The sequence below is a fragment of the Phaenicophaeus curvirostris genome, unplaced genomic scaffold (genome assembly GCF_032191515.1).
Source record: "Phaenicophaeus curvirostris isolate KB17595 unplaced genomic scaffold, BPBGC_Pcur_1.0 scaffold_371, whole genome shotgun sequence".
Lineage (NCBI taxonomy): Eukaryota > Metazoa > Chordata > Aves > Cuculiformes > Cuculidae > Phaenicophaeus > Phaenicophaeus curvirostris.
Window position 1 is genome coordinate 11,332 of NW_027206968.1, and position 26,033 is coordinate 37,364.

At 65.7% G+C, this 26,033-nt stretch overlaps 1 protein-coding gene across 1 annotated transcript; it reads left to right on the forward strand.

Moving 5' to 3' along the window:
- LOC138735004 (spectrin beta chain, non-erythrocytic 2-like) lies at positions 1-25,880 on the forward strand. Its single transcript, XM_069882856.1, has 34 exons — positions 1-157; positions 3,261-3,412; positions 3,529-3,702; positions 4,835-4,926; positions 5,212-5,292; positions 5,463-5,578; positions 5,657-5,769; positions 5,850-6,037; positions 6,637-6,754; positions 6,829-6,987; positions 8,511-8,813; positions 9,680-9,833; positions 11,289-12,297; positions 13,138-13,894; positions 13,972-14,174; positions 14,247-14,337; positions 15,319-15,465; positions 15,542-15,805; positions 16,675-16,899; positions 17,534-17,623; positions 17,702-17,956; positions 18,032-18,162; positions 18,845-19,049; positions 20,431-20,805; positions 21,389-21,633; positions 22,235-22,373; positions 22,452-22,536; positions 22,631-22,827; positions 23,075-23,247; positions 23,418-23,552; positions 23,630-23,788; positions 24,547-24,720; positions 25,308-25,350; positions 25,486-25,880. The coding sequence occupies exons 1-34, from the start codon at positions 1-3 to the stop codon at positions 25,687-25,689; spliced, it is 7,113 nt and encodes a 2,370-aa protein (XP_069738957.1). The 3' UTR covers positions 25,690-25,880.
- Positions 25,881-26,033: the final 153 nt, after the last annotated feature.

Here is a 26,033-nt window from a genome sequence, read left to right on the forward strand (position 1 = left end):
ATGTTGTCCCCCCCCCCCTACGACCCCCTGGAGCTGCCTCGCCCCCCCTGCGATGTCAACAACCGCTGGGAGGGGGGCGAGGAGGAGGAGGAGGGCGGCGACCCCGAGGGCAGCTCCGCTCGGCGCTTCGAGCGCTCCCGCATCAAGGCCCTGGCCGGTACGGGGGGGACCCTGAAAATGGGGGGGGTACCCCAAAAAATGGGGGAGGGGGGCCCCAAAATGAGGGAGGGATGGGGAGGGGCACCCCAAGAATGGGGGAGGGGATCCCAAGATGAGGGAGGGATGGGATGGGATGGGGGACCCCAAAAATGAGGGAGGGGACCCCAAAAATGGGGAGGGGAGAGGATGGAGGGGACTCCAAAAATGGGGGAGGGATGGGATAGGGAGGGGCACCCCAAAAATGAGGGAGGGATCCCGAGAAATGGAGGAGGGATGGGGGACCCCGAAAATGAAGGAGGGGACCCCAAAATGAAGGAGGGATGGGATGGGGGACCCCAAAAATGGGGGAGGGGACCCGAAAAATGAGGGAGTATCCCAAAAATGGAGGAGGGGACCCCAAAATGAGGGAGGGATGGGGATGGAGGGGACTCCAAAAATGGGGGAGGGGACCCCAAAATGAGGGAGGGATGGGGATGGAGGGGACTCCAAAAATGGGGGAGGGATGGGGGACCCCAAAAATGGGGAGGGGACCCCAAAAAATGGGGGAGGGATGGGACGGGGAGGGGCACCCCGAAAATGGGGGAGGGATGGGAAGGGGACCCCCAAAAATGAGGGGGGACTCCAAAATGATGGAGGGATGGGATGGGGAACCCCAAAATGAGGGAGGGGACCCCAAAAATGGGGAGGGGAGAGGATGGAGGGGACTCCAAAAATGGGGGAGGGATGGGGAGGGGCACCCCAGAAAGGGGGAGGACACCCCCAAAATGGGGAGGTATGGGGGGGGATCCCAAAAATGTGGGAGGGATGGGATGAGGGACCTCAAAAATGGGGGGGACTCAAAAATGGGGGGGAATGGGGGGCTCCCCAAAATGGGGAAGGGCACCCCAAGACTGAGGGAGGAATGGGAAAGGAGGGCACCCCAAAATGGGGGGGAGACTCAAAAATGGGGAGGGGGACCCCAAAATGGGGGAGGAATGGGATGGGGAATGGCTGGGAATGAGGAGGCGTGGGGGGACCCCGAAAATGGGGGTGAAAATGGGGTCCCCGTTAAAGAAAAGGCGGAAAAGGGGAAACGTCAAGGAAGGAATCGAGGGAAAAAGGGGGAAAGGTGGAAATGAAGGAAAGGACACCCCGAAAAAGGGGGTGGGAGTGGGATAGGGCACCCCCTAATTGGGGAGGGATTAAAGGGTCCCCCATTAAAGTGAAAAAAGGCGGGAAAGGAAAAAAAGGCGGGAAAGGAGAAAAAGGCGGGAAAAGGGAAAAAGGCGGGAAAAGGGAAAAAGGCGGGAAAGGGGAAAAAGGCGGGAAAGGGGGAAGCTGGGAAAGAGAAAATGTCGGAAAAGGGATCAAGGGAAAAAGGGGGAAAATGTGGAAATCAAGGGAAGGGCACCCTGAAAATGGACCCCAAAAAATTGGGGGGGTGGGAATGGGGGAGGCACCTGAAAATGGGGAGGAAAGGGGGGGGGGCACCCAAAAAACTGGGGGGGTGGGAATGGAGAAGGGACCCCCAAAAGTGGGGAGGAATGCGGAGGGGGAGACCCTGGGAAAAGGGGGGGGGGGCACAAAAATGGGGGGGCTGGGAAAGAAGGGGACCCCAAAATGGAGGGAGAATGGGGAGGGGAGAGACTGGGATGGGGGGGAGAACAAAAATGGGGGGGTGAAGGAGGGGGAGCTGAAATGGAGGGGAAATGGGGGGGGGGGTGGGAAGAGGGGGAACCCCAAAATGACGGGACAGAGAACCGGGGTGCTCGCACACGCGTGTTCGCTCCCGCCCAGCGTGTCCCGGTGCCGCCCTTGCTCCCCAGGTTCCCAGGAGCCTCCCTGAAACTGTCCCCCCCACCCCAAAACTGCCCCACCCTGCACCCCGAAACCACTGTCTCCTCCTTGTGATCCCCAATACCCCTTTATGCTCCCCAAAACTCCCAATTCCCCCCAAAATCTCCTCTGTGACCCCCCAACTCCACCCTGAGGCCACCCCAAACCCCCAATTCTCCCCCCAGTTTCCCCCCCAATCCCCCTTTATGCCCCCCTAAACCCACAATTCTCCCCCCAATTTCCCCCAATCCCCCTTTATGCACCCCTAAACCCCCAATTCTCCCCCCAATTTCCCCCAATCCCCCTTTATGCCCCCCAATCCCCCTCTGTGACCCCCAAACTCCCCAGTTCCCCCCCTTGTTGTCCCCAATCGCCCCTTATGGCCCCCCCAAACCCCCTAATTCCCCCCCAATCCTCCCTTATGACCCCCCCAATCCCCCCAATTCCCCCTTTATGGCCCCTGCAATCCCCCCTTCTGACTCCCCCAACACACCAGTCCCTCTCCGTGACCCCCCAAACCCCCCTTCTGCCCCCCCCCGGGACCCCCCGTGCTCCCCCCAATCCTCTTACCTCTAATCCGGCGCCGGGCACGGCTGGCGCTGGGGCTGAGCCCCCCAAATCCCCCCACATCGGGGGGGGGGGAAGGCACAACACCTGGGACCAAGAGGTTGGGGGGTAGGGGGGGTCGGGGACCCAGAGCTCCTGGGGTTGGGGGTGGCCTGACCCCCCAGTTCTGGCTGGGAGTGGGGGTGGGTGGGTCTCTGGTTGGGTTTTGGGGCTCCCTGGTGGGTGTATGGGGGTCCCTGGTGGGTTGGGGGTCTTTGTTGGGGTTCAGGGCCAGGTTTTGAGGTCCCTGGCTGGGTTTGGGGGGGTTCCTGGTGGGTTAGGGGGTTCTGTTGAGGTTCACGGCCAGGTTTTGGGGTCTCTGTACAGGTCTCAGGACATCCCTGGCTAGTTTTAGGGACCCTGGCTGGGTTTGGGGGTCCCTGGCTGGGTTTAGGGAGGGCTCCTTGTGGGTTAGGGTCCCTATTGAGATTCGTGGCCAGATTTTGGGGATCCCTGGCTAGTTTTAGGGTCCCTGGCTGCGTCTCCCTGCCCCGTTTCAGGGTCCCCCCCACTCCTGACCCCCCTCTTTGTTGGCCTGGGGGTTCCTCTTGGGTTCCTCAAGCTCTGGAGATCTCTGGCTGGGTTAGGCGGGGGGTCTCTGTTTGGTTTTGGTGTCCCTGCCCGTGTCTCCCTGCCCGGGTTTTGGGGTCCCCCCACCTCTGAACCCCCTTTTCCGACAGACGAGCGCGAGGCGGTGCAGAAGAAAACCTTCACCAAGTGGGTGAACTCGCACCTGGCGCGCGGGACCTGCCGCCTCTCCGACCTCTACAGCGACTTGCGCGACGGGCGCCTCCTGCTGCGCCTGCTCGAGGTGCTCTCGGGGGAGCAGCTGGTGAGCGGGGGCCCCCCAAAACGCGGCAGCACCCCCCGGCTACCCTCATTCCTGGGACCCCCCCATCCCCGCGATTCCCGGCGTTCCGGCTGCGCTGAGCCCCGTTTCTGGCGCAGCCGAAGCCGACGAAGGGGCGGATGCGGATCCACTGCCTGGAGAACGTGGAGAAGGCGCTGCAGTTCCTCAAGGAGCAGCGCGTGCACCTCGAGAACGTTGGCTCCCACGACATCGTGGACGGCAACCACCGCCTCACGCTCGGCCTCGTCTGGACCATCATCCTGCGCTTCCAGGTGCCGCCCCGGAGGCTGCCCCGGGGATCCGGGAGCTGCGCTGGAATCTGCCCCAGGGGTCTGGAATCTGCCCCAGGGGCCTGGATTCTGCCCCGGGGATCCGGGAGCTGGGCTGGAATCTGCCCCAGGGGCCTGGATTCTGCCCCGGGGATCCGGGAGCTGCTCTGGAATCTGCCCCAGGGGCCTGGAATCTGCCCCAGGGGCCTGGATTCTGCCCCGGGGATCCGGGAGCTGCTCTGGAATCTGCCCCAGGGGTCTGGAATCTGCCCCAGGGGCCTGGATTCTGCCCCGGGGATCCGGGAGCTGCGCTGGAATCTGCCCCAGGGGTCTGGAATCTGCCCCAGGGGCCTGGATTCTGCCCTGGGGATCCGGGAGCTGCTCTGGAATCTGCCCCAGGGGTCTGGAATCTGCCCCAGGGGCCTGGATTCTGCCCTGGGGATCCGGGAGCTGCTCTGGAATCTGCCCCAGGGGCCTGGAATCTGCCCCAGGGGCCTGGATTCTGCCCCGGGGATGCAGGAGCTGCTCTGGAATCTGCCCCAGGGGTCTGGAATCTGCCCCAGGGGCCTGGATTCTGCCCCGGGGATCCAGGAGCTGCGCTGGAATCTGCCCCAGGGGCCTGGATTCTGCCCTGGGGATCCGGGAGCTGCTCTGGAATCTGCCCCAGGGGCCTGGAATCTGCCCCAGGGGCCTGGATTCTGCCCCGGGGATGCAGGAGCTGCTCTGGAATCTGCCCCAGGGGTCTGGAATCTGCCCCAGGGGCCTGGATTCTGCCCCGGGGATGCAGGAGCTGCTCTGGAATCTGCCCCAGGGGTCTGGAATCTGCCCCAGGGGTCCAGGATTCACTCCAAATCTGCCCCAGCGGTCTGAAATCTGCCCCAGGGATCTGGGTTATGCTCTGGAATCAGCCTGAGGGATCCAGGATCCGCTCCAGATCTGCCCCAGGGGTCTGGGTTCTACCCCAGGGATCCAGAATCTGCCCCAGGAATCCAGGATCTGATCCGAATCTGCCCTGGGGATCCCAGAATCTGCCCTGGAGGCCACAGAACCTGCCCCAGGGGTCCACAATCTGCCCCGGGGGGTCTGGAATCGGCCCCAGGGGGTTCCTCTCTTACCCCACTCTGCCCCCCTCCAGATTCAGGACATCAGTGTGGAAACTGAGGACAACCGGGAGAAGAAATCGGCTAAGGACGCGCTGCTGCTCTGGTGCCAGATGAAAACGGCAGGGTGAGCAGCTGGGGGGGGGATCAGAGACATCCTGGGGGGCTCTGAGGGGGCCTTTGGGGGCTTCTATGGGATCCTGGATGGTCTTGGGGGGGTTCTGAGGGATCTAGGAGGCATTGGGGGGATCTGAGAGGGATTTCGAGGGGTCCTGGAGGGGCTCTGAGAGGTCTAGGAGAGTCTCGGGGCGCTCTGAGGGGATGTTTGGGGGGTCCTGGAGTGTCTTGGGAGGGTTTTGAGGGGGTCTGGAGGGTTCTGGGGGTCCCATTCTGAGCTCCCCTCCCTCCCCAGGTACCCGAACGTGAACGTGCACAACTTCACCACGAGCTGGAGGGATGGATTGGCCTTCAACGCCATCATCCACAAGCACCGGTGGGGCCGTGGGGCAGGGGCCGTGGGGCACCCAGCGACGTCTGTGTGGGTTGTGGGGTGCAGGATATGGGATTTGAGGTGGGGGTGCGGGACGTGGGGTGCGATTCCCGGGGCGCGGGATGGAGCTGCGGGGCAGGGGGCCGTGGGGCTGAGCGTCTCCTGCCTCCCAGGCCGGACCTGGTGGACATGGACGCCCTGCGCCGCTGCAACGCCCACTACAACCTGCAAAGCGCCTTCAACCTGGCCGAGCGCGAGCTGGGCCTCACCAAGCTCCTGGATCCCGAGGGTGCGGAGCGTCCGGGGGCGTGGGGGGTGCCGCGGGGCGCCGTGGGGCAGCGCTGACCCCCCCCCGCCGCTCCCACAGACGTCAACGTGGATCAGCCGGACGAGAAATCCATCATCACCTACGTGGCCACCTTCTACCACTACTTCTCCAAGATGAAAGCCTTGGCGGTGGAGGGGAAGCGCGTGGGGAAGGTGCAGATGGGATTAGGGGTTAGGGGACGGGACGGGACGGGAGGGCGGCAGAGCCGGGCTGAGGCCGCGTGGTGCCGCAGGTGCTGGATGCGGCGCGGGCGGCCGAGGTGCTGGTGGGGCGCTACGAGGCGCTGGCCGGGGAGCTGCTGGCCTGGATCGCTCGCACCATCCTCGTCCTGAAGGATCGGCGCCTGGCGCAGGCGCTGCCCGGCGTCCGCAACCAGCTGCAGGCCTTCAGCGCCTACCGCACCGTCGAGAAGCCCCCCAAGTGAGACCCCATCCCCATTATCTTCATCATCCCCATCCCCATCATCCCCATCTCCATCATCTCTATCATCTCCATTTCCATCTCCATCATCTCCATTTCCATCTCCATCGTCTCCGTCTCCATCGTCTCCATCTCCATCGTCTCCATCTCCATCGTCTCCATCTCCATCCCCATCATCTCCATCATCCCCATCCCCATCACCCCCATCTCCATCATCTCTATCATCTCCATTTCCATCTCCATCATCTCCATCATCTCCATTTCCATCTCCATTGTCTCCATTTCCATCTCCATCGTCTCCGTCTCCATCTCCATCATCTCCATCTCCATCGTCTCCGTCTCCATCTCCATCGTGTCCATCTCCATTTCCATCTCCATCGTCTCCATCTCCATCATCTCCATCTCCATCTCCATCTCCATCGTCTCCATCTCCATCGTCTCCGTCTCCATCTCCATCGTGTCCATCTCCATTTCCATCTCCATCGTCTCCATCTCCATCATCTCCATTTCCATCTCCATCGTCTCCATCTCCATCGTCTCCATCTCCATCGTCTCCATCTCCATCCCATCCCATCGGTGCTGTCTCCGCTGCCCCCCAGGTTCATGGAGAAGGGGAACCTGGAGGTTCTGCTGTTCAGTGTTCAGAGCCGGATGCGAAGCAACAACCAGAAGGTCTACGTTCCCCGCGAAGGGCGGCTCATCTCCGACATCAACAAGGTGGGATGGAGGGCAGGGATGGGGCCGGGACGGCTCCGGAGCCGCCTTCTCTGAGCCGGGGTCCGTCCCAGCAGGCGTGGGAGCAGCTGGAGAAGGCGGAACACGAGCGGGAGCTGGCGCTGCGCACCGAGCTGATCCGCCAGGAGAAGCTGGAGCAGCTGGCGGCGCGTTTCGACCGCAAAGCCGCCATGAGGGAGACGTGGCTGAGCGAGAACCAGCGCCTCGTGGCACAGGTCAACCCCAGAGACCCCCCGCTGCCCCCCGAGGCCTCATCCCAAGGGTTTGGGGTCCCACTCCAAGGGGGTTGGGGTCCTTGTCCCATCACCCTCCACCCCGGGAACTGAGGTGGCTGGGAGATCCCACTCCAAGGGGTTTGGGGTCCCCATTCCAAGGGGTTTGGGGCCCTCATTCCAAGAGGTTCGGCGTCCTCATTCCAAGGGGTTTGGGGTCCTCATTCCAAGGGGTTTGGGGTCCTCACTCCAAGGGGTTTGGGGTCCCCATTCCAAGAGGTTTGGGGCCCTCATTCCAAGGGGTTTGGGGCCCTCATTCCAAGAGGTTCGGCGTCCTCATTCCAAGGGGTTTGGGGTCCTCACTCCAAGGGGTTTGGGGTCCCCATTCCAAGAGGTTTGGGGCCCTCATTCCAAGGGGTTTGGGGCCCTCATTCCAAGGGGTTTGGGGCCCTCACTCCAAGGGGTTTGGGGTCCCCATTCCAAGAGGTTTGGGGCCCTCATTCCAAGGGGTTTGGGGCCCTCATTCCGAGGGGTTTGGGGCCCTCACTCCAAGGGGTTTGGGGTCCTCACTCCAAGGGGTTTGGGGCCCTCATTCCAAGAGGTTCGGCGTCCTCATTCCAAGGGGTTCGGCGTCCTCATTCCAAGGGGTTTGGGGCCCTCATTCCGAGGGGTTTGGGGCCCTCACTCCAAGGGGTTTGGGGCCCTCACTCCAAGGGGTTTGGGGCCCTCACTCCAAGGGGTTTGGGGTCCTCACTCCAAGGGGTTTGGGGCCCTCATTCCAAGAGGTTCGGCGTCCTCATTCCAAGGGGTTCGGCGTCCTCATTCCAAGGGGTTTGGGGCCCTCATTCCGAGGGGTTTGGGGCCCTCACTCCAAGGGGTTTGGGGCCCTCACTCCAAGGGGTTTGGGGCCCTCATTCCAAGGGGTTTGGGGTCCCCATTCCAGGGGGTTGGGGAGTCCCAATCCCACCATATCCCCCCCCAGTGGCCGGGGGTTTTTTGGGGTCCAACTCAGAGGGGTTTTGGGGTCCAACTCAGAGTTTTTTTGGGTCCAATTCAGAGGGGTTTGGGGTCCGTTCTCTCTGGGGGTTTTTGGGGTCCAACTCAGAGGGTTTTTTTGGGTCCGGCTCGGAGGGGGTTTTGGGTCCCCACTCTCTGGGGGGTTTTGGGTCCCTGCTCTCTGGGTTTTTTTTGGGTCCAACTCAGAGAGTTTTTGGGTCCCTGCTCTCTGGAGGGTTTTTGGGTCCAACTCAGAGGGTTTTGGGGTCCAACTCAGAGGGGGTTTTTGGGTCCCTGCTCTCTGGGGGATTTTGGGGTCCAACTCAGAGAGTTTTTGGGTCCAGCTCAGAGGGTTTTTGGGTCCAACTCAGAGGGTTTTTGGGTCCAACTCAGAGAGTTTTTGGGTCCCTGCTCTCTGGAGGGTTTTTGGGTCCAACTCAGAGAGTTTTTGGGTCCAACTCAGAGGGTTTTGGGTCCCTGCTCTCTGGGGGGTTTTGGGGTCCAACTCGGAGGGCTTTCTGTGTTCCCAGGACAACTTTGGGACGGAGATGTCGGCGGTGGAGGCGGCGGTGCGGAAGCACGAGGCGATCGAGACGGACATCGAGGCGTACAGCGAGCGCGTGCAGGCGGTGAGCGCGGTGGCGGCCGAGCTGCAGGCCGAGCGCTACCACGACCTGGGCCGCGTCCTGGCGCGTCGCGACAACGTCGTGCGGCTCTGGGACTCCCTGCGAGCCGCGGTCGCCGCCCGCCGGGAGCGGCTGCTGCTGCACCTCGAGCTGCAGAGGATGCTGCGCGACCTCCAGCACCTCATGGGCTGGATGGCTGAGATGGAGGTCAGCGGGCCGCGGGGCTGACACCCCGAAACCCTGCGCAGGGGGGACCCCGAAAGCCCTGCGGTCTTGGAACTGGGGGGAGAGGACTCCAAAGTCCCTCAGACTGGGGACCCCCGAAACCCCTCAGCTCCCTGGAGCGGGGGCGATGAGGCTGAGACACCAAAGTCCTTCAGAGGGGGGACCCCGAAAGCTCTCGGGTCTTGGAATTGGGAGTGGGACTCCAAAATCCCTTCGATGGGGGTTCTGGAATAGGGGGCAGTGGGGAGTGGGACCCCCAAACCCCTCGGAGTGGGACCCCCAAACCCCTCAGCTGCCTGGAGTGGGGGGTAATGGGGGTGGGACCCTAAAATCCTTTGGACTGGGGACACCCCAAGCTCCTCGTGTCCTGGGTCAGGGGGTAGAGGGCAGCGGGACCCCCAAACTCCTTGGAGTGGGACCCCCAAACCCCTCAGCTCCCTGGAGTGGGGGGCAATAGGGCTGGGACCCCAAAATCCTTCCGAGTGGGGACGCCGAAAGCCCTCAGGTCTTGGAATTGGGGGTGGGATTCCATAATCCCTCGGACTGGGGACCCCACAAACCCCTTGGGTCCTGGAATAGGGAGCAGTGGGGCCCCCAAACCCCTCAGAATGGGACCCCCAAACCCCTCAGAGTGGGGACCCCAAATTTCTCAGCTCCCTGGGGCGGGGGACGATGGGGCTGGGACCCCAAAATTCTTCAGACTGAGGATCCCCCCCAAGCTCCTCGTATCCTGGGTCGGGGGGTAGAGGGGAGCGGGACCCCCAAAGGCCAGGGGTCCCCCCCGAGTGTTTTGGGCTTGGGGGTGCAGTAGGGCCCCCCTCAACCCGTATCCCCCCCCGTTGCTGCAGGCGCGGCTGCAGTCGCAGGACCTGGGGAAGCACCTGCTGGGGGTGGACGCGCTGCTGCAGCTGCAGCTGCTGCTCGAGGCCGACGTGGCCGCGCAGGCCGAGAGGGTGCGGGCGGTGGGCGCCGCCGCCACCAGGTTCGCCGCCAGCGGGCAGGGTGAGCACCCCGAAACACAGACACCCTGAAAACGGGGCACCACAAAACCTGGGGCACCCCAAAACACAGACACCCTGAAAACCAGGCACCCCAAAACCTGGGGCACCCTGAAAACCAGGCATCCCAAAACCTGGGGCACCCCGAAACACAGACACCCTGAAAACCAGGCACCACAAAACCTGGGGCACCCCGAAACACAGACACCCTGAAAGCCAGGCACCCCAAAACCTGGGGCACCCCGAAACACAGACACCCTGAAAACCAGGCACCCCAAAACCTGGGGCACCCCGAAACACAGACACCCTGAAAACCAGGCACCCCAAAGCCTGGGGCACCCCGAAACACAGACACCCTGAAAACCAGGCACCCCAAAACCTGGGGCACCCCGAAACACAGACACCCTGAAAACCAGACACCCCAAAACCTGGGGCACCCCGAAACACAGACACCCTGAAAACCGGGCACCCCAAAGCCTGGGGCACCCCGAAACACACACACCCTGAAAACCAGGCACCCCAAAACCTGGGGCACCCCAAAACACAGACACCCTGAAAACCGGGCACCACAAAACCTGGGGCACCCCGAAACACAGACACCCTGAAAACCGGGCACCCCAAAACCTGGGGCACCCAAAAACACAGACACCCTGAAAACCGGGCACCACAAAACCTGGGGCACCCCGAAACACAGACACCCTGAAAACCAGGCACCACAAAACCTGGGGCACCCCGAAACACAGACACCCTGAAAACCAGGCACCACAAAACCTGGGGCACCCCGAAACACAGACACCCTGAAAACCGGGCACCCCAAAGCCTGGGGCACCCCGAAACACACACACCCTGAAAACCAGGCACCCCAAGACCTGGGGCACCCCGAAACACAGACACCCTGAAAACCAGGCACCCCAAAGCCTGGGGCTCCCCAAAACACAGACACCCTGAAAACCAGGCACCACAAAACCTGGGGCACCCCGAAACACAGACACCCTGAAAACCAGGCACCCCAAAGCCTGGGGCTCCCCAAAACACAGACACCCTGAAAACCGGGCACCCCAAAGCCTGGGGCACCCCGAAACACAGACACCCTGAAAACCAGGCACCACAAAACCTGGGGCGCACTGAAAACCGGGCACCCCAAAGCCTGGGGCACCCCGAAACACAGACACCCTGAAAACCAGGCACCACAAAACCTGGGGCGCCCTGAAAACCAGGCACCCCAAGACCTGGGGCACCCCGAGATGGGGATGGAGATGAAAATGGGGATGGAGATGGGGACGGAGATGGGCATCCCAAAATCCAGGCACCCCAAAACCCTGCGACTCATGAAACGCAGGATAGTGCAAAGGCCCTGGGGCAATCCCACCACCTCCAGGGTGCCCCAAACCCCCCAAATCCCTCAGATGCCGCCCCTGAACCCCCAAAACTCCGCTTCGGTGTGTGCCGCTGCCCTCAGGCTACCAGCCCTGCGACCCCGCGGTGGTGCGGGAGCGGGTGGCGACGCTGGAGTGGCGCTACCGGGAGCTGGTGGAGCTGGCGAGCCGGCGCCGCGCCCGCCTGGAGGAGTCGCGCCGCTTCTGGAAGTTCTTCTGGGACACGGGCGAGCAGGAGGCCTGGATGCGGGAGCAGGAGCGCCTTCTCTCCTCGGAAGACGTCGGCCGCGACCTCACCAGCTCCCTGCGGCTCTTGAGCCAGCACGACGCCTTCCGCGGGGAGCTGAGCGGGCGCGCGGGGCCGCTGGAGCAGGCGCTGGCCCAGGGCCGGGCCTTGGTAGCCGAAGGCCGCTTGGGAGCGACCGAAGTAGCCGAACGGATCCGGGAGCTGGAGGAACGTTGGCGAGCGCTGAGCGAGTCGGCGAGCCGGCGCGAACGCCGCCTGCGGGAAGCCGTCGGCTTCTTCCAGTTCCAAGCGGAGGCGGCGGACACGGAAGCGTGGCTGGAGGACGCGCTGCGCTTGGTGTCCAGCCCGGAGCTGGGCCACGACGAGTACTCCACGCGCAGCCTGGAGCGGCAGCACCGCGAGCTGCAGGAGGAGGTGCGGAGCCACCGCCGCGCCGTGGACGCGCTCCGCCAGCAGGCCGGCTCCCTGCCTCCCGCCTTCGCCGACGCTCCCGGCGCCGCCGCCCGGCTGCCGGCGCTGGAGACGCGCTACCAGGAGCTGGCGGCGCGCGCCGAACGGCGCCGGCAGGAGCTGCAGGCCGCGCTCAGCCTCTACACCATGAGGAGCGAGGCGGACGCCTGCGCGCTCTGGGTGGGCGAGAAGGAGCAGTGGCTCCAGGCCATGGACATCCCCGAGAAGCTGGAGGACCTGGAGGTCGTGCAGCAGCGCTTCGAGACCTTGGAGCCGGAGATGAACAACCTGGCGTCCCGCGTGGCCTCCGTCAACCGCATCGCCCGCCAGCTCCTGGACACCGACCAGCGGAACCAGGAGAGCATCCGGGACACCCGCCAGCAGCTCAACTCCAGGTGGGAGCGGGCGCTGAACCTCCCAAGGTGGAGCCAGGGGGGGTTCTCCGGGCTGGGATGGGTTCTCCGGGCTGGGATCCTCCAGGCTGGGATGGGTTCTCCAGGCTGGGATGGGTTCTCCGGGCTGGGATGGGTTCTCCGGGCTGGGATCCTCCAGGCTGGGATGGGTTCTCCAGGATGGAATGGGTTCTGCAGGAAGGGATCTTCCAGGCTGGGATGGGTTCTCCAGGCTGGGATTCTCCAGGCAGGGCTGGATTCTCCAGGCTGGAATGGGTTCTCTGGGCTGGGATCCTCAAGTCTGGGATGAGTTCTTCAGGCTGGGGTTCTCCATGCTGGGCTAGGATCCTTATGTCTGGCATGGGTTCTCCAGGCTGGGATCCTCCAAGCTGGGGTGGGTTCTCCAAGCAGGGCTGGATTCTCCAGGCTGGGATGGGTTCTCTGGGCTGGGATCCTCAAGTCTGGGATGAGTTCTCCAGGCTGGCCTAGGATCCTCAAGTCTGGGATGGGTTCTCCATGCCGGGATGGGTTCTCCAGGCCAGGATGGGTTCTCCACGCTGGGATTCTCCAAGCAGGGATGGGTTCTCCAGGCTGGGATGAGTTCTCCACGCTGCGATGGGTTCTCTGGGCTGGGATCCTCAAGTCTGGGATGGGTTCTCTAGGCTGGGATCCTCCAAGCAGGGATGGATCCTCCATGCTGGGAAGGGTTCTCCAGGCTGGGATGAGTTCTCCAGGCCGGGACGGGTTCTCCAGGCTGGGATCCTCCAAGCAGGGACGGGTTCTCCGGGCTGTTCGGGGTTCTCCGGGCTGTGGTGGGTCCTCCCTGACCGCGCTGCCCCGCAGGTGGGAGCGGTTCCGGGCGCTGGCCGAGCAGAAGAAGGAGGCGCTGACGTCGGCGCTGACCATCCAGAACTTCCACCTGGAATGCGACGAGACCACGGCCTGGATGTGGGAGAAGACGAAGGTGATCGAGTCGACGCAAGGGCTGGGGAACGACCTGGCGGGCGTCACGGCCCTGCAGCGCAAGCTCTCCGGCGTCGAGCGCGACCTGGAAGCCATCCAGGGCAAAGTGCGGGAGCTGCGGGCCGAGGCGGAGAAGCTGGTGGCCGAACGCGCCGAGCGCGAGCCGGGAATCCTGGCTCGGCTGTCGGGGATCGAAGCCGTGTGGGACGAGCTCTGCCGCAGCCTGCGGCGCCGCGAGGAGTCGCTGGGAGAGGCCAGCAAGCTGCAAGGCTTCCTGCGGGACCTGGCGGCGCTGCAGGCCTGGCTGTCCCGCACGCAGACGGCCGTGGCTTCCGAAGACGTGCCGGCCACCCTCGCCGAAGCCGAGCGGCTGCTGAGCCAGCACGAGAGCATCGGCAAGGAGATCGCGCACTACGGCGACGACTACCGCGCGGCGCGGGCCGTGGGCGGCGAGGTGACGCGGGAGCGCGGCGACGCGCAGCACCTCTTCCTGCGGCAGCGCCTGGAGGCGCTGGACACGGGCTGGGAGGAGCTGGCGAGGATGTGGGAGAACCGGCAGCAGCTCCTGGCGCAGGCCCTGGCCTTCCGGCTCTTCCTGCGCGACGCCGAGCAGCTGGAGGGAGCGCTCAGCACCCAGGTGAGCCGCGAGCGCCGGGAACGCCGGGAACGCCGGGAGAGGGAGCGGCGCCGAGCCCCGACCCGCTGCTCCCGCAGGAATACGCCCTGTCCCACACGGAGAGGCCCGGAACGCTGGCGGGAGCCGAAGCCGCCGTCAAGAAGCACGAGGATTTCCTGGCCACCATGGAAGCCAGCGGGGAGCGCGTCCAGGGCCTGGTGGCCACCGGGCGCAAGCTGGTAGCCGAGGGCAGCGTCCACGCCGAGAAGGTGCAGGAGATGGTGGATTCCGTGGAGAGAAGGTGAGGGAGCCCGGTGCTGGGATCGGGATCCGGCGTTCCCGGCTCGGCCCTCACCGCCGGCCCTCGGCGCAGGCACCGGAGGAACCGGGAGGCGGCGCAGGAGCTGCTGGAGCGGCTGCGGGATAACTGGGAGCTGCAGCGGTTCCTGCAGGACGGGCAGGAGGTGAGGGGGCTGATTATGGGATGGATGGGATGGGATGGATGGGGTGGGATGGGATGGGATGGGATGGGATGGATGGGATGGGATGGGGTGGGATGGGATGGGATGGGATGGGATGGGATGGGGTGGGATGGGATGGGATGAGATGGGATGGGATGGGATGGGATGGATGGGATGGGATGGATGGGATGGGATGGGATGGGATGGGATGGGATGGGATGGGATGGGATGGGATGGATGGGATGGATGGGATGGGATGGGATGGGATGGGATGGGATGGGATGGGATGGATGGGATGGGATGGGATGGGATGGATGGGATGGGATGGGATGGATGGGATGGGATGGATGGGATGGGATGGGATGGGATGGGATGGATGGGATGGGATGGATGGGATGGGATGGGATGGGATGGGATGGGATGGATGGGATGGGATGGGGTGGGATGGGATGGGATGGGATGGGATGGGATGGGGTGGGATGGGATGGGATGAGATGGGATGGGATGGGATGGGATGGATGGGATGGGATGGATGGGATGGGATGGGATGGGATGGGATGGGATGGGATGGGATGGGATGGATGGGATGGATGGGATGGGATGGGATGGGATGGGATGGGATGGGATGGGATGGATGGATGGGATGGGATGGGATGGGATGGATGGGATGGGATGGGATGGATGGGATGGGATGGATGGGATGGGATGGGATGGGATGGGATGGATGGGATGGGATGGATGGGATGGGATGGGATGGGATGGGATGGGATGGGATGGGATGGGATGGATGGGATGGGATGGATGGGATGGGATGGGATGGGATGGGATGGGATGGGATGGATGGGATGGGATGGGATGGGATGGATGGGATGGGATGGGATGGGATGGATGGGATGGGATGGGATGGGATGGATGGGATGGGATGGGATGGGATGGGATGGATGGGATGGGATCCAATCCACAATGTCCCTGCTCCCGCGGCAGCTCACGCTCTGGATCAACGAGAAGATGCTGACGGCCCAGGACGTTTCCTACGAGGAGGCGCGGAACCTGCACTCCAAGTGGCAGAAGCACGAGGCCTTCGCCGCCGAGCTGGCCGCCAACCGGGGGTGGCTGGACAAGATGGAGAAGGTGGGAGCGCGGGACGCAGCCGGGGAGGCCGCGGGGCCCTCAGTCCCTGCATCCCCCGCCTCCCCGTTGCCCGCAGGACGGGCAGCAGCTGGCGTCGGCCAAGCCGGAGTTGGCTCCGGTGGCCACGGAGAAGCTGTCGGAGCTGCGGGCGCTGTGGGACGAGCTGGAGGCCACGACGCGCACCAAGGCGCGGCGGCTCTTCGAGGCCAATCGCGCCGAGCTCTGCGCCCAGTCGTGCGCGGCGCTGCGGGCCTGGCTGGAGGGCGTCCGCGCCCAACTGCGCCACGACGGCTACGGCAACGACCTCACCGGCGCCAACATCCTCCTCAACCGGCAGCAGGTTCCCACGCGCGGCCGGGGACGGGGCCTGCAGGGGTTGGGGGGCGACATTGGGGGGCAGGGATGGGGCCTGCAGGGGTTGGGGGGCGAGATCGGGGTGCAGGGATGGGGCCTGCAGGGGTTGGGGGGCGAGATCGGGGTGCAGGGATGGGGCCTGCAGGGGTTGGGGGGCGAGATCGGGGTGCAGGGATGGGGCCTGCAGGGGTTGGGGGGCGAGATCGGGGTGCAGGGATGGGGCCTGCAGGGGTTGGGGGGCGAGATTGGGGTGCAGGGACGGGGCCTGCAGGGGTTGGGGGGCGAGATTGGGGTGCAGGGACGGGGCCTGCAGGGGTTGGGGGGCAACATTGGGGTGCAGGGATGGGGCCTTCAGGGGTTGGGGGGCGAGACTGGGGTGCGGGGACGGGGCCTGCAGGGGTTGGGGGGCGAGATCGGGGTGCAGGGACGGGGCCTGCAGGGGTTGGGGGGCGAGATCGGGGTGCAGGGATGGGGCCTGCAGGATTAGGGGTGCGAAATTGGGGTGCAGGGGATGGGGATATGGGATTTGAGGTGCAGGGGATGCGGGATTGGGGTGCAGGGATGGGGTCTGCAGGTTTTAGGGTGCAGGGGATTGATGGGAATGGATGGGATTGGGGTGCAGGGGATGGAGCCTGCAGGATTAGGGGTGCAGGGGATGCAGCATTGGGGTGCAGGGGATGGGGATGCGGGATTGGGGTGCAGAGGATGCAGGATTGGGGTTCAGGGCTGGGGCCTACAGGATCAGGGGTGCAGGGATGGGGCCTGCAGGATCAGGGGTGCAGGGATGGGGCCTGCAGGATCAGGGGGGCGGGGCTGGGGCCTGCAGGACTGGGGTCACCCCCCGCGCCCCGACAGATGCTGGAGACGCAGACGGTGCTGCGGGAGAAGGAGGTGGCGGCGATGCGGGCGCAGGCGCAGGCCCTGAGCCGCGAGGACGCCAGCGCGGCCGAGGTGCTGGGCCAGGTGCGAGCCGTGGAGGAGCAGTTCGAGGCGCTGCGCGAGCCGCTGTGCGAGCGACGCCGCAAGCTCCTCGCCTCCAAGGAGGAGCATCAGTTCAACCGCGACCTGGAGGATGAGATCGTGAGTGGGAAGCATCGTGGAACCCCAAATCCTCGCCCTGCTGCGTCCCTGACCCCCAAACCCTTGTCTGCTGCATCCTTGACCCCCAAATCTTCCCCCTGATGATTCCTTGACCCCCAAATCCTCGCCTTGCTGCATCCCTCACCCCCAAATCCTCGTCTGCTGCATCCCTCACCCCCAAATCCTCGCCCTGCTGCATCCTTGACCTCCTTGACCCCCAAATCCTCGTCTTGCTGCATCCCTCACCCCTAAATCCTCGCCCTGCTGCATCCTTGACCCCCAAATCTTCACCCTGATGATTCCTTGACCCCCAAATCCTCGTCTTGCTGCATCCCTCACCCCTAAATCCTCGCCCTGCTGCATCCTTGACCCCCAAATCTTCACCCTGATGATTCCTTGACCCCCAAATCCTCGCCCTGCTGCATCCCTCACCCCCAAATCCTCTCCCTGCTGCATCCCTCACCCCCAAATCCTCGCCCCGCTGCATCCCTCACCCCCAAACCCTCGCCCTGCTGCATCCTTGACCCCCAAATCTTCACCCTGATGATTCCTTGACCCCCAAATCCTCGCCCCGCTGCATCCCTCACCCCCAAATCCTCTCCCCGCTGCCTCCCTGACCCCCGTCTCGCCGCAGCTGTGGGTGCAGGAGCGGCGGCCGCTGGCTGCGTCCATGGACCACGGGAAGGACCTTCCGTCTGTCCAGCTGCTCATAAAGAAGAACCAGGTGAGCGGGCGGCTCCTGCGGCTCCTGCGGCCCCGGGGGGATCCCCGGCCCCCCCCAAACTGACCCCGCGCCCCGCAGACGCTGCAGAAGGAGCTTCAGGGCCACGAGCGGCGCGTTTCGGAGCTGCTGGGGCGGCGCGGGGAGCAGGGCGGCGCGGCCGAGCGGGTGCAGGAGCTGCGGGAAGCGTGGCGGGAGCTGCGGCTGCAGGCGGAGCTGCGGCACCGGCGCCTGGAGCGCGCGCTGGCCGCCCAGCAGTTCTACTGCGACGCCGCCGAGGCCGAGGCCTGGATGGGCGAGCAGGAGCTGCACATGATGGCGCAGGAGAAGGCCAAGGTGGGACCCCCGCCTCGCGGCCCCGGCCCCGCCGCGGCGCCGCCGCCGCCGCCGCTCACGGCCCTGTCGCCGCAGGACGAGCTGAGCGCGCAGGCCATGGTCAGCAAGCACCTGGGGCTGGAGCAGGCGCTGCGCGACTACGCCCGCACCCTGCAGCAGCTCTCGCTGCAGAGCCGCAGCCTGGCCGACGGCGGCCACCCCGAGAGGTGCGGCACCGCCCCGACGCTCCCCGCGTCCCACCAGCACCTCCTCTTCTCCATTCCGTCAGCTCACTGGGTTCCCGTGGCCTCCCACCCCCAAGTCCATCATCCCACGAGGTCCTTGTGTCCCACCACCATCTCCCATCCCCATAATTGTTATCTCAGCAGGTTCCCGTGTCCCACCACCACCTCCCATCCCTAATTTCATCATCTCAGTGGGTTTCTGTGTCCTCCTATCCCCAATTCCATCATCCCACGAGGTCCTGTGTCCCACCACCACCTACTGTTCTCGATTCCATCATCTCAGCGGGTTCCTGTGTCCTCCCATCCCCAATTCCATCAATCCACGAGGCCCTCGTATCCCACCACCGCCTCCCATCTCCATAATCGTTATCTCAGCAGGTCCTCATGTCCCACCACCACCTCCCGTCCCCACGTCCATCATCTCAGTGGGTTCCTGTGTCCTCCTATCCCCAATTCCATCAACCCACAAGGTCCTCATGTCCCACCACCACCTCCCGTCCCCAATTCCATCATCTCAGCGGGTTCCTGTGTCCTCCCATCCCCAATTCCACCATCTCAGCGGGTTCCTGTGTCCTCCCATCCCCAATCCCACCATCTCAGCGGGTTCCTGTGTCCTCCCGTCCCCAATCCCACCGCCCCACGCGGTCCCCTGTCCCTCCCGCAGCGAGCGGCTGCGGCTGCGCCAGGCGCAGGTGGACAAGCTCTACGCGGGCCTCAAGGACCTGGCCGAGGAGCGGCGGGCGGCGCTGCAGGAGCAGCTGCGGCTCTGCCAGCTGCGGCGCGACCTCGACGACCTGGAGCAGTGGATCTCAGAGCGCGAGGTGGTGGCCGCGTCCCACGAGCTGGGCCAGGACTACGAGCACGTCACGGTGAGGGGAGAGACCGGCCTGGGGGGGCCTCGGACCCTCCCTCGGGGCCCTGGGTCTTCTCCAAGGTGGCCCCGCGTCCCTTCCTTGCTCCGAGGTGGCCCTGGGTCCCCTCCAAGGTGGCCCTGGGTCCCCTTTGAGATGTCCTCGGGTCCCTTCCTTGCTTTAAGGTGTCCCCGAGTCCCCTCCAAGGTGTCCTGGGTCCATTTCTTGCTCCAAGGTGTCCCTGGGTCTTCTCCAAGGTGTCCCCAGGTCTCCTCCAGGGTGTCCCTGGGTCTCTTCCTTGCTCCAAGGTGTCCCCAGGTCCCATCCAAGGTGTCCGCAGGTCCCCTCCCTGCTCTGGGTGTCCCCAGGTCCCCTCCAAGGTGTCCCTGGGTCTTCTCCGAGGTGTCCCCAGGTCCCCTCCAAGGTGTCCCTGGGTCTTCTCCGAGGTGTTCCCAGGTCTCCTCCAAGGTGTCCCTGGGTCTCTTCCTTGCTCCAAGGTGTCTCCAGGTCCCCTCCCTGCTGTTTCCTGGTCCCCTTTCTGCTCTGGGTGTCCCCAAGTCCTCTCCAAGGTGTCCCTGGGTCCCCTCCAAGGTGTCCCTGGGTCCCCTCCTTGCTCCAAGGTGTCCGTGGGTCTTCTCTGAGGTGTCCCCAGATCCCCTCTCTGCTGTCTCCCAGTCCCCTTTCTGCTCTGGGTGTCCCCAAGTCCCCTCCAAGGTGTCCCTGGGTCCCCTCCAAGGTGTCCCCAGATCCCATCCAAGGTGTCCCCAGGTCCCCTCCAAGGTGTCCCTGAGTCTTCTCCGAGGTGTCCCCAGGTCCCCTTCAAGGTGTCCTCGGGTCCCTTCCTTGCTTTAAGGTGTCCCTGAGTCCCCTCCAAGGTGTCCTGGGTCCCCTCCAAGGTGTCCCCAGGTCTCCTCCCTGCTGTTTCCTGGTCCCCTTTCTGCTCTGGGTGTCCCCAAGTCCTCTCCAAGGTGTCCCTGGGTCCCCTCCTTGCTCCAAGGTGTCCCTGGGCCTTCTCTGAGGTGTCCCCAGGTCCCCTCTCTGCTGTCTCCCGGTCCTCTTTCTGCTCTGGGTGTCCCCAAGTCCCCTCCAAGGTGTCCCTGGGTCCCCTCCTGGCTGTCCCCAGATCCCATCCAAGGTGTCCCCAGGTCCCCTCCCTGGTCTGGGTGTCCCCAGGTCCCCTCCAAGGTGTTCCTGGGTCTTCTCCAAGGTGTCCCCAGGTCCCCTTCAAGGTGTCCTCAGGTCCCTTCCTCGCTTTAAGATGTCCCCGAGTCCCCTCCAAGGTGTCCTGGGTCCCATCCAAGGTGTCCCTGGGTCCCTTCCTTGCTCCGAGGCGTCCCCAGCTCCCCCCGGCGGTGTCCCCGCGTCCCCTCCATGGCCGCTGTCCCCGTTTGGGCCGCAGATGCTGCGGGAGAAGTTCCGGGAGTTCTCTCGGGACACGAGCAGCATCGGGCAGGAGCGCGTGGACGCGGCCAACGCGCTGGCGGACGCCCTGATCGCCGCCGGCCACTCTGAGAACGCCACGGTGGCCGAGTGGAAGGACGCGCTCAACGAGGCCTGGGCCGACCTGCTGGAGCTGATGGACACGCGCTCGCAGATGCTGGCCGCCTCCTTCGAGCTGCATCGCTTCTACCACGACGCCCGGCAGACGCTGGCGCGGGTGCAGCACAAGCAGCAGCAGCTCCCGGAGGAGCTGGGCCGCGACCTCAACACGGCCGAGGCCCTGCAGCGCATGCACTGCGCCTACGAGCACGACATCCAGGCCCTCAGCGCGCAGGTGAGCCGCGCGGCCGCTTCCCATCAACCACGGCCCCAGCGCCTCGTCTGCTCAACCCTCACACCCCCCCAGGGCTGGGGACTCAGCCCCCTCCCTGTCCCAGCGCCCCAGGGCCCTTGCCGTGCAATATTCCATCCTGCTGGCCATCCTGACCCTCCCCTGGTGGAGCTCGAGGCCGTTCCCTCTCGTGGCGGCCCCTGGGTTGAGGAGCAGAGCCCAGCTCCCTCCTCTCCACGAGCTCCTCGCAGGGAAAGAGCCACGAGGCCTCCCCTCAGGCTCCTCTTCTCCAGGAGAAACCCCCCCAGGGCCCTCGGGCTCCTTCTCCAGCCCCTTCCCCAGCTCCGGGCTCTTCTCCGGCCTCGCTCCAGAGCCTCAACATCCTCCTTGGGGAGAACCCACCCCGCGATCCGAGGGTCGGTCTCACCAGAGGGAGAAGAACCTCCCTGGCCCTGCTGGGGGCTCCGTTTCTGCTCCAAGCCAGGACGCCCTCGGCCTTCTCGGTCCCCTGGAGGCGCGGTGGCCGGGCCTGGCGCCGCGCGGCACAGCCCCACGGCACAACGCGGCGCGTGCGGTGCCCCCCCAGGTGCGGCAGGTGCAGGAGGACGCGGCGCGGTTGGCCAAGGCCTACGCCGGGGACAAGGCGGCCGACATCCGGCGCCACGAGCAGGCGGTGAGCGAGGCCTGGAGCGAGCTGCGCGGCTGCAGCCAGGGCCGCCGGCGCCTCCTGCTCGACACCGTCGCCCAGTTCCGCTTCCTGCGCGCCGTGAGGGACCTGCTGCTCTGGATGGACGGCGTCCGGCTCCAGATCGAGGGGCGGGAGCGGCCACGGTGAGGGACCACGGAGCTGGGGATGGGGATGGAGGTGGGGGTGGAGGTGGAGATGGGATGGAGATGGGGATGGAGATGGAGATGGGGATGGAGATGGAGATGGGGATGGAGATGGGGATGGGGATGGGGATGGAAATGGGGATGGAGATGGGGATGGAGGTGGAGATGGAGATGGGGATGGAGGTGGAGATGGAGGTGGGGATGGAGGTGGAGATGGAGATGGGGATGGAGATGGAGATGGAGGTGGGGATGGAGGTGGAGATGGAGATGGGGATGGAGGTGGAGATGGAGATGGGGATGGAGGTGGAGATGGAGATGGGGATGGAGATGGAGATGGAGGTGGGGATGGAGGTGGAGGTAAAGATTGAGTTGGGGATGGAGATGGGAGGAAGATGGAGATGCAGTTGGGGTTGGAGGTCAAGATTAAGCTGGGATGGAGCTGGAGTTGGAGATCCAGTTGAGGAGGGAGCTGGGATGAAGATGGAAATGGGGATGGAGTTGGGATGAGGATGGAGATGGGGATGGAGAGGGAGTTGGGGTCGGAGATGTGGCCAGGACGGCGCTGGCCCGCGGCTGCTGACCGTGTCCCTTCCCGGGCCAGGGACGTCTCCGCGGCCGACCTGCTCATCAAGAACCACCAGAGCATCAAGGCGGAGGTGGAGGCGCGAGCCGACAGCTTCGAGGCCTGCGTGGCCATGGGCACCGCGCTGCTCCACAAGGGCCACTACGCCGCCGACAAGGTGGGACCTCCCGCCCCTGTCCCCGTGCGTGTCCTCGCGTGTCCCCGCGTCCCCACGGCCCCTGTGACGTCCCCTCAGATCTCGGCGAAGCTCTCGGAGCTGCAGGATCGTCGCCGCGACATCGGTGCCCGCTGGCAGGAGAAGATGGATTGGCTGCAGATCGGTGAGCGCCGAGCCGGGGGGATCTGGGGACCTTGGGGACCTCTGGGGACCTTCGGGGACCTCTGGGGGTTCCATCCGGCGTCCCCGCCCGGCAGTGCTGGAGGTTCTGATGTTCGGGCGCGACGCCGGCGTGGCCGAGGCCTGGTTGGCGAGTCAGGAGCCGCTGCTGCGCTCGGCCGAGCTCGGGGCCAGCGTGGCCGAGGTGGAGAAGCTCATCAAGCGCCACCAGGGCTTCCAGAAGGCGGCGGCCGCCTGGGAGGAACGATTCGCCGCGCTGCAGCGCCTGACCACGGTGAGGGCCGAGCCCCGGCACGCTCGCTGCGGCCGTGACCCCCTGAGACCCCCCCAGGCCGAGCCCCGAGGCTCTCGGTGCAGCCGTGACCCCCCCAGGCCCCCCCAGGCCGAGCCCCGAGGCTCTCGGGGCAGCTGTGACCCCCCCAGGCCCCCCCCGAGGCTCTCGGTGCAGCCGTGACCCCCCCAGGCCCCCCCCGAGGCTCTCGGTGCAGCCGTGACCCCCCCGTACCCCGTTTCCCCCCCAGCTGGAGCAGAAGGAGCGCGAGCGGCAGCGCCGGCGCCGCGAGGAGGAGGAGGAGGAGGAGGAGGCGGCGAGGAAGAAGAAGGCAGCGACCCCCCCTCCTGCCCCCCCCCAGCCCGGGGGGGCCCCCCCGACACTGCCCCCCGAGATCCAGAACGGAGTCAGGGAGACACGGGGGTGAGGGGGGTCAAAGGGGTTTGGGGGGTCATGAGGGGCTGGGGGGCGGTCACTGGGGGGGGACATGGGGGTTTGGGGGGGTCACGGGGGTCTGGGGGGGGACATGGGGGGCTGGGGGGGGGTCACAGAGGTTTGGGGGGGGTCATGCTCACCCCCCTCTCCACCCCCAGGCCCCCCCCCCCGCGGAGCCGCCCCCCGGAGCCCCCGGCCGTGAACGGGATCAGCCCCGACAGCGCCGCCCCCCCCCAGGTGCCGCCCCCCCCCAATAACTGCGGGGACCCCCTTTTCTTCGTGGGGGGCCCAGAGCACTGTCTGGGGGTGCCCCCCCTCTCAAAAAAAGGAGGTTCCCCCTAGCCCTCCCCTCCCTGTTTCTGTCCCCCAGGTCCCCAACGGGGCGCAGGAGCGAGGGCCCCCCCCGGCCCCCCCGCAGGCGGCCACGCTGCCCCCCCCCCGGGCCCCCCCCGCGCCCCCCCCCCAGCCTGGAGGGCGGGCTCTGCCGCAAGCAGGAGCTGGAGGCCCCCGGGAAGAGGGCGGCCAACAGGTAACCCCAAAAAAATGGGACCCCCCAGGGCCCCCCCAAAAAATCGGACAGCACCCCTGGGACCCCCAGACCCCCCTCAGAAAAAATGGGAACCCCCTGAGACCCCCAGAGCCCCCCGTGTACCCCAGACCCCCCCCAAAAAACCTCAGACCCCCCCCATGAACCCTCAGAGCCCCCCAAAAGACTCAGACCTCCTCCTGGGACCTCCAGACGCCATCACGGACCCCTAGAGCCCCCCCCCAAGATCTTGGACCCCCCCCCAGGACCCTCAGACCCCCCCATAGCCCCCCCTAAAGCCCCCATGGATGCCCAGATGCCCCCCCAAAAAAAACTGGGACACCCCCTGGGACCCCCAGATCCCCCCCCATGAACCCCCAGACCCCCCCATAGCCCCCAAGACCCCCCCTTGAACTCCCATGCCCCCCAGAGCCCACCCTGGGACCCCAGACCCCCCCCCAAGAAACCTCAGAGCCCCCCATGAACCCCAGAGCCCCCCATGGGCTCCCAGGCGCTGGCCACGCCCCCTCACTGGTGGCCACGCCCCCTCACGTGACCAGACCCCCTGGGTCTGATAGCCACGCCCCCTCTGCAGGCCACGCCCCCATCGTAGCGCGCGTATATTAAGGGTCCCCCGGCCCCGCCCCCCCCCCCCCCCCCCCCCCCCCGCCCTGGCGGGGGGGTAGGAGGGTCTCCCGGTCCCGCAGGCCCCGGCAGGGCTGTACCGGGGGGGTGTCCTGACTCTGGGCCCCCCCCGGCAGGTCCTGGCAGGGCCTGTACTGCGTGCTGCGCGGGGGCAGCCTGAGCTTCCACAAGGACGCGCGCGGGGCCGGCGCGGGGGCTCCGTTCCACGGGGAACCGGCCGCCAACCTGCGCGGGGCCCGCTGCCAGCCCGCCCTCGCCTACCGGAAACGGAAACACGTGTTCAGGCTGGGGTACGGGGGACGGGAAAGGGGGGGACACGGGGTGGGCATGGCGGACAGGAAGTGAGGGGACACGGGGGCATGGGGGACCGGAAATGAGGGGACACAAGGGGGAACGTGGGGGACAGGGAAATGGGGGACCCGCCCTCGCCTACCGGAAACGGAAATACGTCTTCAGGCTGGGGGTCGGGGGACGGGAAATGGGGGGACACAGGGGTGGCTTGGGGGACAGGAAATGAGGGGACACAGGGGGCATGGGGGACAGGAAATGAGAGGACACGGGGTGCATGGGGGACAGGAAATGAGGGGACACGGGGTGCATGGGGGACAGGAAATGAGGGGACAGGAGGGGGGAACATGGGGGACAGGGCGTGGAGGTGAGAATAGGGGCCATGGGGGGATATGGGGGGACAGGCCTGGGGGGACATGGAGGGGACAATAGGGGACATGGGGGGACAGAGCATGGAGGGGTAGGGATGGGGGTACAAGGGGGAGCTGAGGAGGGTCATGGTGTGGACATATGGGGACACAGAGCCCCAGGGCTGGGGGGGACATGGGGGTACAGGGGGGGGCTGACCTGTTTCCCCCCCCCCCTTCAGGCTGAGCGATGGGAAGGAATACCTGTTCCAGGCTAAGGATGAGGTGAGGGGGGTGCCTGGGGGGGCACAGAGACACCCCCCTCCTCACAGGCCCCCCCCCAGACCCCCAAAACCCACTCTCTCCCCCCCCCCCCGTGACCCCCGTTTCCCCCCCAGTGACCCCCGTTTCCCCCCCCAGGCTGAGATGAGCACGTGGCTGCGGGTGATCCAGGCGGCGGCGGGATCGCCGGGATTGCGGGATGCTGGGGGGGCGAAGGGGCCCCCCCGGGCGCTGAGCATGCCCCCCCCAACCCCCCCGGCCCCCGAGGGGCCCCCCGCGCCCCGGCCCCGCGAGGGCAAAGAGAGGGAGAAGCGCTTCAGCTTCTTCAAGAAGAACAAGTAGAGGAGGAGGATTGGGGGAGCCCCGAGTCGGGAACGGGGGATCCGCGGTGATGGAGGGACGGGGGTGGGGGGGTGGGGGGGGGCACGCGTGTGTGTGTCCCCCGCGTCCCGGTGATGTCCCCGCGCAGCCCCGACCCCCAATAAACAGACTGGAGAGAGCGGAGAGGCCTGGATTGGGATTGGAATTGGGGATTGAGACTGGGATGGGGATGGAATTGGGATGGAGATGGGATTGGATTTGGTTTGGGACTGGGATTGGATGGGGACTGGGATGGGAATTGGGATTAGGATTGGGATGGGAATGGTTGGAACATGCAGTGGGGCTGGCTGCCCTCGGGCCCCACC

Coding starts and splice junctions, on each gene's coding strand:
- LOC138735004 (XM_069882856.1), top strand. CDS start 1: ATGTTGTCCCCCCCCCCCTACGACCCCCTGGAGCTGCCTCGCCCCCCC. Junction 3,413..3,528: donor TGCTCTCGGGGGAGCAGCTG/GTGAGCGGGGGC, acceptor TTTCTGGCGCAG/CCGAAGCCGACGAAGGGGCG. Junction 6,038..6,636: donor ACCGTCGAGAAGCCCCCCAA/GTGAGACCCCAT, acceptor GCTGCCCCCCAG/GTTCATGGAGAAGGGGAACC.